Source organism: Lepisosteus platostomus, chromosome 6, assembly GCF_059453375.1.
Source record: "Lepisosteus platostomus isolate fLepPlt1 chromosome 6, fLepPlt1.hap1, whole genome shotgun sequence".
NCBI lineage: Eukaryota > Metazoa > Chordata > Actinopteri > Semionotiformes > Lepisosteidae > Lepisosteus > Lepisosteus platostomus.
This window is the reverse complement of record NC_142616.1, coordinates 41,128,471-41,140,861: the sequence shown is the minus strand read 5'-3', so window position 1 is coordinate 41,140,861 and position 12,391 is coordinate 41,128,471. Positions and strand designations below refer to the sequence as shown.

The window sequence follows — 12,391 nt, the reverse complement described above, 5'->3', positions numbered from 1 at the left end:
TTTGTGGTGTGAACTCAAGAAGGCAGTTCACAAATAAAACCAAAGGGTCTGAAGAATTAGAAGAGTTCTGCCTGATGAAATGGGCAAAAGAAACCCTCAGAAGTGCCAGAACCTCATAGCATAGGCCAGGAAGCATCTGGTATCCATGTCAAGAAGAATTTACAAAATACTAACTACAGGCATGTGAATAAATGAGACTCTTGTTTGTTCTGGACAAACAATTTGCTGAAAAATGCTATTAAAATCACAACTTCCTTTTTTTAAGACATTATCCAACCAACGTTTTCTGCTGTTTTATGGATTTTTTGGTTCTATTTCATTTGGGCTCAAATACTTCTGGAAGGCAATGGACATTTACATATAACATTGTACAGAATGCCAACAAATAACCCTCTTCCTTTTTTAAATGATAAAACAGTAACTATTGCATTATGCCAGCACATCAGAGAGGAAAAAATCATAAAACACATTTTCTGTTTTTTTATGGTATGAAGTTAAGACCTAGAAATAGATAAAAAACTAATCCAAGAAGGCCTAGATCTCATGTTTTTCTGATTGCAATCTGAGAGAAAAGGTTAGTTTTACCATTACTTACACTTTTGTTTACAATATCAGTCTACTGTTCACACGCTGTAGGGTCCCCAGCAAGACATTTACTCATAAAAGCTTTCTTACTGACCACCAAATACTGAAGTAGTATTATGTCCACTCTTCACTATCTCAAAGGGGATATCTCCCATATTTGCACATATGTTCATCAGAAATTATAATATTAGATTTTTTTTTCTTAGTCAGCTTTCATTTACACTGTTGATCACTGACACTTTAGGTAATGTTAATAATTTAACAGAAAATTTAACAGCTGTTAAACAGGTGTAATAATTGTCAGGCTGTGTCACTTTACTAATACTTTATTAAATATCAATAATTCTAAATTGCAATCCTTATTCTCAAGTTAAGTTATTTAGCTCCATGATTGCTACTGTATAGTTAAGATACAAGTTCTCCCTGTTTTTTCATTGTTGAGCAGCAATGAATAAAATTAGATCAGAAATGAACAGTACCATAGCAGGTTTCAAGACAGGGCTTTGTCAGTCTACAACTTCACTTACATAGCTGAAGCATATTAAATGTGTCACTCCAGTTTTTGCCTTCTGAAACCTTGAAATGACTTGATTCCATTTCTATCCATTTGATTCCAACTATCCAGGGGAGACCTCTGCAGGTAGGGTTTGAAACAGGTACAGCAGGCTTGATAAAACATTTTAGAAGAAAGTTCCACCTTGGCATTTCATCCTTGGTTCTGAAGGTTATGGGGTTATAATGTAGATTAAACAGCTTTGGTAAGTGGACCCCTAAGTTTTCAAGAGTTATTGATTGCTGGATAAGATCAAACATCTTTGATGTAGATCATGAAAACTCTCTCCCCAGTTTCTTGGCAATAATTACTGCATAGATCTCACAGTACACACAGAGGAAACTAGAAAAGATCTGCATTTATTTTCCTACCTTAGAAATTAAAGAGATAAAATCACCCCCCAAAGTTCTCTCTCTCCCAAACCCAGGTGAAGGTAAAAGACAGAATTCAGTTTTTGTTTTATTCTTCAAACATTATATGATATTTGCAGGGGAAGGCGTTTTGACCCTTCTTCCTTCATTCATAAACTACCATTTTAAGCAATTAAGCAAATTTAGGCAAACCATGTCTTGTATATTGTGTGTCCCAGGATGTGCATATAGAGTTTTGTAACATAAGTCTGGTAGAAATCCAAACTGTAGCACATCTCTCATTGTTTTTGGACCTTGCATTTCACAAATCGGATCAATTAGCTAATATTTTTGTGTGGATCCAGGTTCATTAAATTTTTGTTTAATTAATGACATCTCCCTAACAGCTGGACAATGCGTTTGCACCTTTATTTTCTCCTACAGGATTTATTCACATTAGTTTTAGTTGTATCCCACAGTACTACAGGAAATACATGTTGCTTATCCATCCATCCATTTTTTAACAACTTCATCCAATTCAAGGTCTGGGAGGGTCAGAAAGCAGAAAGCAACAGGCACAAGGCAGGATACATCCTGGATGGCACACCAGTCCACTGCAGGGCACACGCAAAGAGAGACACGTATACACACCAGGGCCAATTCTCTCAGAAGCCAGTTACCTTCCAGTATTTCTTAGAACTGAGAAGGCAAACTTGATCACCTGGAGGAAACCCACACAGACATGGGGAGAGCATACAAACTCCATGCAAACAGCACCCTAGGTCCAGAATTGAACCCACTGAGCCATCTTGCTTCCCTAAGTACCATACACCTTCTAAAAAGTGTAATTTCCTGTGTGATTTATTTTTAGAACATGTAGTTTAGAATACTATAGTTCATCCTCTGTAGAGCTGTATTTGTAATATTTAAAGCCAAGATCAAACTGGTACACTGCCATTCAATTATTTTGATCTCACATTCTTTTATCTTAGACCTACCTATTCTATCACAATAAAAAGTACATGAAAAGTACAGTTCCACCTAGTCTCTCCCCAAAACATAAGTCCAAAGAGCCACCTTGCCCACTGATCTATCAACATATTGAATTAAGAGTTTTCTGAATTCTCTTTAGAGGTATTCAATTGTAAATTCAAGTTGAGATTCAAATCACTTCTTTATACAAGCACTCTTACTGTTTCGAGTGATATCAGAACTAACACTTTCCAAAGATGCTATAGAAGCAACAGATGTGCCCCACACTCTATCTTTAGGATAAAACTACATTATTAGTGCTCTTTTTAAAAAGTATTCAGGATTAATAGCAGGTCTGAAAATGAGGTCTGAAAATAGTAGAGTTACCACCCTCATTATCCAGCACAATGTTTTCTGACATCTCACACATTGGGCTATAAAGTTCAGAGTCAGAGAAATGGGTTTTGTAGGAGAATACATGTGCCCTTTCTCTGGTAACCTTTAAGAATTGTCTTTTTAAAGGATCGTGTAAACCTTTCACATTAAAGGGGTGTACTGTGACATCTTAAGAAAAGATTCCACATCATGTAACAAAAACATGAGTTGATATCTGTTGTTCAACCGTTTCCTTCTGTGTAACACTCAATCATTGCCTATCACCTTGTGTCAATCCAAAATTGATACAATGTAAAACAAAATCCCATAGTAACACATATTATTAATATGCTGTAAGAAATTCAAAGAAGAGGCTCCAAAACCACCCCAACCCTTTTTGTCCCAAGCACTAATCCTCCTTAGCACTTATCAATTTTAAATCTCTATTCCTAGTCACTGATTTACTAATATCTTAGAATTGTGAAGGCCCTTAAGAAGAATGTCAAACTGTGTTAAAGGAAATTCAATGATTATAACTACCTACTGTAACTTAAGCATTCAGAAAGAGATTTTAAATATCTTTGTGCACAAACATATAAACATGCAACCAATTACACGTTCTTAATAGTGCATCTATGCTGAAGGCCAACCACCCACTGTAACACACCATTAAAAGAAATGTCATGAAGTGCAATATGAGAAATATTAAACGTTGTATAGGAAAACCAGCATCTTGTGAAATATATCCATTAGAGTGTTAAGCACTATTAGCCCCCAACAACATTTGAGCATGAATCACATTTCTGGAACAGAACGTTAACTAATTAACATTAAGTAATTAGTATTATCTGTAGTGGTCATTTGACTTTGTCCATTCTGTGGCCTCCTGCCATCTGCCACACATTGTTTCATTGTGTCTATCATTGTTCTGGGTTACTTGAGAGTGCTGAACACATTTAATAAATGTTCTGACAACAGATATTTACAGTGGCAACTAGGATTCAAATAGAACCCTAAATGTCACCAAAAGGTGCATTTGGAAATTGATTTTGACTTTCTTCCTTCCATTCCATGCATTTCTATAGGACCTCAGTCCATAATAAACCTTCTTTCAAGTTATTACCAGAATTTATTCCTTGCTTAATTTTAGACATTTTATCACTGCAGTATGCAGTCTAGACCAGACATCAATGAATTTAGGGCTCCAGCATCACTGAACCCTTTCAGTCTGTAGGTCTAAACCTCAGGGAAGATCAAGCAATGTTTCATTATGTTTGTCGACAAGTGTCATCATCGGGTCTCCTCGATCTTAAGGTACTCCTCATATCCTGAGGTTCTGCTATCTCAATCTCCCTTCTAGGTCCATCACATTTGTTTCCAGCTGTGTGTTATTGAAGCAGCTGTATTAGTTACATGTCAGTGTCCTCAATGCACTCCTCTACTTCACAAGTTCTTTTGTTGAGAACATTTACAAATACTCAAAACAGGAAGTTTCTCTTTTATATCTATTTTAAAACTGATTGATTTATAGGGGGTGTTCTACTCTTTTGTTTTACTGGGATTAAACCATGTTATCTGCCAGGAAATAGGGGAGTTCATGTGCCTCCTTTGATCTACCTCCTATTGATCTCCATCTTGTCATTTTATATTTTTTCATGTTGTAAATCATGTGCATACAAACCCAACATTAACCATCTAGTGAGGTTTATTAATAATCAGTTGGGTTTAGTGTGCTTTATCTAACCAAAAACCAAGAGAGCTGTAGTTATATTCAGCCTTTAGTTCAATGACCTGAAGGCTGGTTTCAATGCTTGGTGTATCAATAGGATGAAACGTCTGGAGCACTTCACAGTTCCATTCCAGGATACACTCCTGACACCAAAGTGACTGTCTGCCTGCACTGGAACTAGGGCTGTTCGTGTTTTATAGTACCTACTCCTTGGAAGAAAAGAGCACTGTAACGGCTGACGAAAACAATAAAAAAAGAAAGAAGAAGGTGGGGGAAACACTAAAAATGTCTACATGACCAAGTCTCAGTAACTGCTAAATGAATATTAACACCACAGCACAGAGAAGAAAGCAAAAAAGACAGCCTGGTGTTACAGGACATTACACTTACACACACAGTCCCCGGTCTGCCACTCCAGGCATTGTCCATATGGGAAAGAGATGACGTAGGCATTGGAGTCCACGCAGCGCTTGGTGCTGCCACACCACATGCACTCCATGGCCTGGCTCGTACAGTTGGCACAGGAGGTGCGGAGAGAACAGGGCGTCTTGCAGGGCCTGGCATTCTGATTAGGGCTCACTGCAGATGGAAAAAATATTAATTAAAAAAAACAACTTGTAGGCCTAAGAAACCTCAACATGAGATGTATCATGAGAGCAAGAACTCAGCATTACAGCTGAGAAGCAACCAGCCCGTGTCAGGCACAGCAGGTAGGCAAAGCCAAAAACTATATCCTATTCAAATTTGACAGAGTGGACTCACAACAGGGGCCAATTAAAATTTAATTAATGCTGGGGAAATTAAAGATTAGCTATTAAACGTAAACATCAGACCTATAAACTCTCAAGCTCATAGCTTCCACTAATCTCTCCACTGTAAAGGACAGTGCACGGGGGTTGGCTATCAAGTGCAAATTAGAAGGCACATTTGTTTAAAGGGTAATGCAAGACAGACGTAAAGCAACTTGGGAAATAATTTAGCCCTAGAAAATGCCATGACCTAAATACAATTGGGGCAGATATAATAAAGAAGCCCTAAACTTGGTTTCATGAGGTTATGTGAACTTCCAGCACTCTGAAATTGAAACTGAAATCTTGGCAGATGAAGTTTTGTTTCTTTAGTTCAGTACCTTTCTGCCCCCTAGAGCATAATAGAACAGGCTCTGCATATATAATTCTACTTATATAAAATGTATATACTTAAAATTCTTCCAAAAGCCAGAGTCAACCAGAATCAATGTGGTCCAATTTGAAAAGTTTATCTACAGAATGCTTTAACCCAACAATTTCCAGTTGAAAATCCAAACATTTGCTTTCTGAGGCTGTAACATTTGGTAATCAAGGAAAAAAATTCTGTAAAGAAGTTCCAGCACAGTTAATGGTTATATTTTAAGACTGACAATGCACTTAAACTTTCAGACACCCAGAGTCTGAAAAGGCTAATTACTCTCAGTTGTGCTTTGTTTCTGTGTTTATATTCTTTTCATCGATTTCATAAGAGGACAAAGAAACAAAGTAAAAACAGTGTGATTACTAGCCTGATAACAGATCATTAATGATTGAAGTTTGCATTACAGACACTTAACTGTTAATTAGAAATATAATATACATCATAATGATGTTATAAGAAGAAGGATACACCCAGCAAATCTAAGAGCTGAGCCTGGACAAAAAACTTTTTAGCAGCCTAACAGTAAATGTTAAATATCAATGGATACATAAAGAAGAGAGGTTATTAACATATTGTATTATTTTGCATGTACACACTACATTGGTGGTGGGAAGGCATCCAAAACTTTAAATTTGAAGCGTCATTTTGTATACAGTACATTGTGATTTTTTGCAATACAACTATTCTAATTTCCTTAAATGCCACTATGGCTTTAACTTCTTTAATGCATTGGATTTCTGCAATATAACTACTTCAATTTTCTTAAAAAGAAACATGGCTACTTAGCAAAGGCAAATTTTTCATTTGCCATTTTCAGTACCTGCTTGTATTGCAAGGCTTGTCTCAAATATGTAAAAACAGCATTTAAACTCTAAGCCATGATCTACCATACTGTACAAAGCACACCACTCACAATCAGAAAAAAATAACTTTTAAAGAAGCTTCTTTAGAAACTGAATCTCTTAAAATACAAAGTCCTTTCTGTCATAGCCCCTCCCTCCTCCCACTCTAATTACCCAGAATCCTATTCATGATTTAATCTGTGACAAAGAAGGAAGGAAACTGAAAAGTCATAAACTGTTTGTAACAGACTGACAAAAACAGAATTGGAGAGAGAATGAAAAAAAAACGGAAAAAATACAACTAAAATGAAAAACCAAAGTTGAGCATGGCATGTGTCTTTTATTTTACATGTCAGAAAGACAATGGATCACTGATTCTCTGTAATGAAAAAGACTGACTACACAGTCAAAACACACCTCACTTTCCCCTTTTCATCTGGAACACTTGGTTAAAAAAAAAGAAAATACATTTCTAAGGCAGCCAGCAAATAGTCAACCTGATTTTTTTTTACATTTATATTAGCTCTCTGAACCAAAACAAAGAAAATCATACACATACAGTAATTTGACAAGGAAAAAAGGAAACAAAGTTAAAATCTCACCAACTGGCTTTTCACAGATCAGGCCATCAGCCATGGCCATGGCAGTGCAAGGATTGGCCTTCAGCCCTACTACCTCGGCTTCTGCCCGCTCCAAAAAGGCACAGAAGCCAGAGTCATTGGGCTCTCCAGGTAGCCACTGTAGGGTGGTGTTTGTGAAGGGAGACATGTCTTCCCAGCCCCAGTACGAAATGTTGATTTTTCGCAGCCCCACCCAGGGAGATATTTTCTGTGGGAAACAAAATTACAAAGAAAACTCATTACCACATAAACCTTCTTTTTTTAATGTTTCTAAGCAACTGGCCGAGGGAGGTATCACATAGAATACTCCCAGGGAAAAAATAAATAAAATAAAATTAATGCTCTTTTGAGAGAAATAACCTTTGCTTAAAATAATAAGCTTATTTTCCCCCCACTTTAAATTATGCATTAGATTGCAATTAAATGCATATCCTAATCTTATATAGAACCTATTATTTGCTTTTCCTACAATTAAAAATAAGTTTAAAAATTAATTAAAAATAAGATGGATTAAAAATCCCAGTTTACATACTGTTGCATTTCAAACTTAAATTTCAAAACGCCAATAAAAAATCTCATTAAAAAACAGAGCAAAGGAAAGATCTGCACCACGGACAGCAGATGCAGACTGATTACAGCTGCAGTCTTTGTCTCAGAACATGAGCACAAGAACAAATCCACACAGAATGAACAGAATGGGGAACTACTGATAATGTTAAAGCCTGTAAGCACAGATTCAAAATTAACAGCAGCATTTCTGCAGGCTTGGATCATGCCACACAACTACATATCTAAAATGACCTTCTTTTCGACAAAGCAAAGAAGAACAGTTTATGGTCTATAGTGTTCGATCCTGGACCAGGCGGGTTGGAGTACCTGCAGGTTTTTAAGGTTTCTTCCACCACCTAAGTTTTTTTTAACTAGACCAATTAAGCCAATAGTGGGCTAATTGACATCATAAGAGCAGCGATGGAACTGAAACAAGCAGTTGGCTCTGTGACCCCTTCCACGACCTGAACTGGACAACTCTTGACACCACTGTGAAGAAACCCCCTATGTACAATGGAACACGCTCGGTACAAACAATAGCACATTTTTTAATTTGTGAACTCCTCTGAAGATACCACAAGTGATAACTCAAAAGTACAAGATTCTAATTTTATGGTAGGTGAGTTAATTTTAATAATAATAATAATAATAATAATAATAATAGCTTACACTTATATAGCGCTTTTTCTGGACACTCCACTCAAAGCGCTTTACAGGTAATGGGGACTCCCCTCCACCACCACCAATGTGCAGCATCCACCTGGATGATGCGACGGCAGCCATAGTGCGCCAGAACGCTCACCACACATCAGCTATCAGTGGGGAGGAGAGCAGAGTAATGTAGCCAATTCATAGAGGGGGATTATTAGGAGGCCATGATTAGTAAGGGCCAATTGGAAATTTGGCCAGGACACCGGGGTTACACCCCTACTCTTTTCGAGAAGCGCCCTGGGATTTTTAATGACCACAGAGAGTCAGGACCTCGGTTTTACATCTCATCCGAAGGACGGCGCCTGTTTACAGTATAGTGTCCCCGTCACTATACTGGGGCATTAGGACCCACATGGACCGCAGGGTGAGCGCCCCCCGCTGGCCCCACTAACACCTCTTCCAGCAGCAACCTTAGTTTTTCCCAGGAGGTCTCCCATCCAGGTACTGACCAGGCTCACACCTGCTTAGCTTCAGTGGGTTGCCAGTTGTGAGTTGCAGGGTGATATGGCTGCTGGCCGTACTGATTTTTTAGTCATACTAAAAAATTACCCACTCTTTAAGTTTCGTCCTTTTATTTACAGTAGTTTCCACTCCCATTATAGGAGCAGTACAGATAATCTAGACAAATTGGAAAATCAGGTAAGTAATTTTATTCAAGCAGAATAAGATCCTGAAAGAAAATGCATAACTAAACATGTCTTTTGTAGCCGATCTTCATTGGCACTCTTTCTGTATGCTTACCTTCAGTTATCTTGCAGATGTGTTATTTTCCCCCAAATTAAATCCAGCATTACAGAAGATGTGTGAACTTCATTTTGGTTGCCACAAGGTAACATGAGATTGCATACATGCTTGATCAGGCTTAAGACAAACTATGCCTGCTACTGTACATGTTCACTGGTAGCATAATTAAAACATATCCTTAAAACAATTTTTCTTCACCAGGCTCCAATGCAGTGGTATGTGAAGATTTTGTTAATTCATCACAGCCATACAGTGTGCAAACAATATTACATCAGTACGTCATGATAATGGGCTCTCATAATAACTGTTTTTTTTTATCCTCTGACACCTACATTATTGGTACAGTAGTTATCACTTGACACCTGTCTTGTTGCTATGGAATACTGTTACAACAAGTACGGCTCTAAGGCTTAAGCCTGATGGTTTACCACATATACTGAGAAAATCTGATTATAAACAAAGCACCAACTCAGGGCCTATTCTGACTAAGCATAGATGTCTAGATGCAGTCTCTGCTTCACTATTTAATTCAGAGAGACTCTTGAATTAAAATCCAAACGCCACGTAGACTCACGCTGTGAGCCAGAGGCTAAAACAGCAAGCAGCTAAAACTGCCCCCCCCCCCCCAATTTCCTCTTCAAACCATTTCTTACTCAATCCAAGCATTGCATTTTTGGTTTTAAACCCTGTATCACAATTTGCAGCCGTGGTGTCTGACACGTCTGAACTCGCCAGCCCTCGCCTGTGCGGCACACACGGTTCATTTAAAAGGAAATCTCACCCCCTGAAATTCTCATGATTAGAATTTCAGATGAAAAGACAGGCACTGGGAGATCAAGCGTAATTTCTTTAAGCCCATGTGGCAGGAGATGATAGTACATTCACAGTGGCTTACAAAGAGTAAATCGAAGAAGACAGGCAGATGGGACCAGAGTAGAAATTCTGTCTGGCTAAACAAGCCAGAAGGCCAGAGTACTTCGCAATGATATTCTATGTTAAATCTTCACATTATTCCACAATTATTATTTCATTACCACTTAAGGCATTATATCCCAAAGTAGTCTGGCACTGGAGTTAAAGTAAATACTCTTAGAAGCAGTATGTCTTAAAAGTATTAAGCATCAAAAGTAAATAAAATATATGCACTTCAATTTGTGACTTTAGTTCAGCAGATCTTTAACAGAGACTTGTATGGCTTTTGACTGGAGAATTATAGATCCAAATTTTAGTGTCACAACTGCAAATGAGAACACATGCAACTAAGAATTTCAAGAATGGAAATGCCAAGTATATGGTACTTCAATACATAATAAATATATAATACAAAGAGTCATTTGAATTAGACCTGATTTCCATTGTTTCCAGAGAAAAGGGTAAGATTTTAGTAAATGAGAGGATCAAAACTATATGAGCATCGGTTTGTTACAGAAACTTATTTTGTGTACACACAATATATCCAAAGCATTCTACATATCAACTATATTTAACAAACCTTAGGAAAACTAAATCCCAAATACAGGCATTTAAGAGTTGTTTTGCCTACATGTCTTACTCTTTAAAAGTAAAGTTTTAAAGCCAGGGTTTGCCAGATCCTTTTTGACTGATACCCATAACAAATTGGATTTAGGAGGGTAGGGCCCCCAGAAATATACAAAATGCTGATGCGCAAAGAAGTAGTAATGTTTTTATTCATATAATATAATTTTGGTGCATGATTTAAAGCAGTCTCCAAAGTCTCTTACTGCTAGATAGGACCTTTTAAAGACATCCCCATTCCCAGCCCAAAAAGTTACTGACTGCATATTATTTCACAATCCAGTATTTGGTTTGCTTTTATTTTAGAATTCAATATTTGGTTTGTTTTGCTTGGAAGAAAGAATTATACAAAAATGCAAGTGACTCAACAAACAAGAAAAAATAAAATTTGTGGATGGCAATGACAAATGAACTTGAAGGATTAAATATCTTGGATGATTTTAGATCTGTTATTCCACACCCAAAAACTAGTCAGATGTGTTTATTCCTACATCCACCTTACTCAGCAAGAAATCTAAACGAGATATAAAACTTCAGCAAGAATGGATTTAGAGTGTATTAGGTTAAAGAAACTATGGTATCCAGGAAAAAGCAAATATCTATGCGCAGTTCAAGTCCCAAAGAGATGGACAACTTTTCAATTGAAAATAAATGTATACAACATGAACTTCTTTACAGGCAGAATTCCTTTGATGATTATATAGGAACAATATATTTAAATCCCTGTAATAGAACAGAATTATTGCAAAACAAAGATATACAATATTGTGACATCTTATCCAGACATATCAGGACTAACCTTTCATTGATCTTTGGACAAAGTAATCATTATGTATATTCAATTTAAAACTGAACCTTTTTGCACTGTATGAAAATGTGACTGAGATCATTATCTTCTGAGATTGAACACCCTGATGGACTACTTTACTGTAGTATTTGGATCGAACAGTCAAACTATTGTGAAGACCGGAATCTAAAACATTTGAAAACTTAGGTGCATTTTACCATCTGTCCCTTTTATTCATGGCATTTTAACCTGATTGCCTATGTGTCATGTCAAAGCCCTTAATATCAATCATTGTGATATTTTGATAATATATAAAATTCAGTTATAGTGGTATGATTCCTAAGGACAACAAATGAAAATAACATTTTCCAAAACACTGAATGCTTCAATATATCCTGCATAATGTATGCATGGGTTACTAAACATTTTGTGTGAATAAAACCCCCTTCATTACTAATTTTTGATACTATATACCTACTAAATACTAAACAATTAATAATCAAACAATGCATTTCTGCAAGCTTTGGGAAACAGTTCTTATAATGCACCAGTTCAATTAATTTTTAACTAATTATCACTTTAATAATTCTATTTTCTTTCAAGACATTACACGACCCAGAAAATATTGAAAATGGTCTCAAATTTACGTATAGGTTACTAGACAAGACACCATCATTCTCAACCCTTCCCTCTGGTAAGCATTATAGGAGCATAAAGGCACAAACCACCAGATTCAGAGACAGTTTATTCCTGTAAGCTTCCCTGAACATCTCACACATCTTGTGCTGACTTGTTTTTTTAAAGTTATGTCATTTAACTTGTTGTGGCTGTTGTTCCTGCTGCTGCTGTTCTGTGTTTATGTTTTGAC

The 12,391-nt window shown here is 36.8% G+C and overlaps 1 protein-coding gene across 2 annotated transcripts in view; it reads right to left on the bottom strand.

Moving 5' to 3' along the window:
• The window catches only part of LOC148661720 (attractin-like protein 1), a 429,208-nt gene that overhangs the window by 289,234 nt on the left and 127,583 nt on the right, over nt 1-12,391 (bottom strand). For both annotated transcript variants that reach the window (XM_088635864.1, XM_088635865.1), the window contains exons 16-17: nt 7,179-7,404; nt 4,955-5,143 (exon numbers count right to left, since the gene is read on the bottom strand). In XM_088635864.1, coding sequence (XP_088491990.1) covers nt 4,955-5,143; nt 7,179-7,404 — 415 coding nt within the window. The remainder of the gene's footprint in view (nt 1-4,954; nt 5,144-7,178; nt 7,405-12,391) is intronic.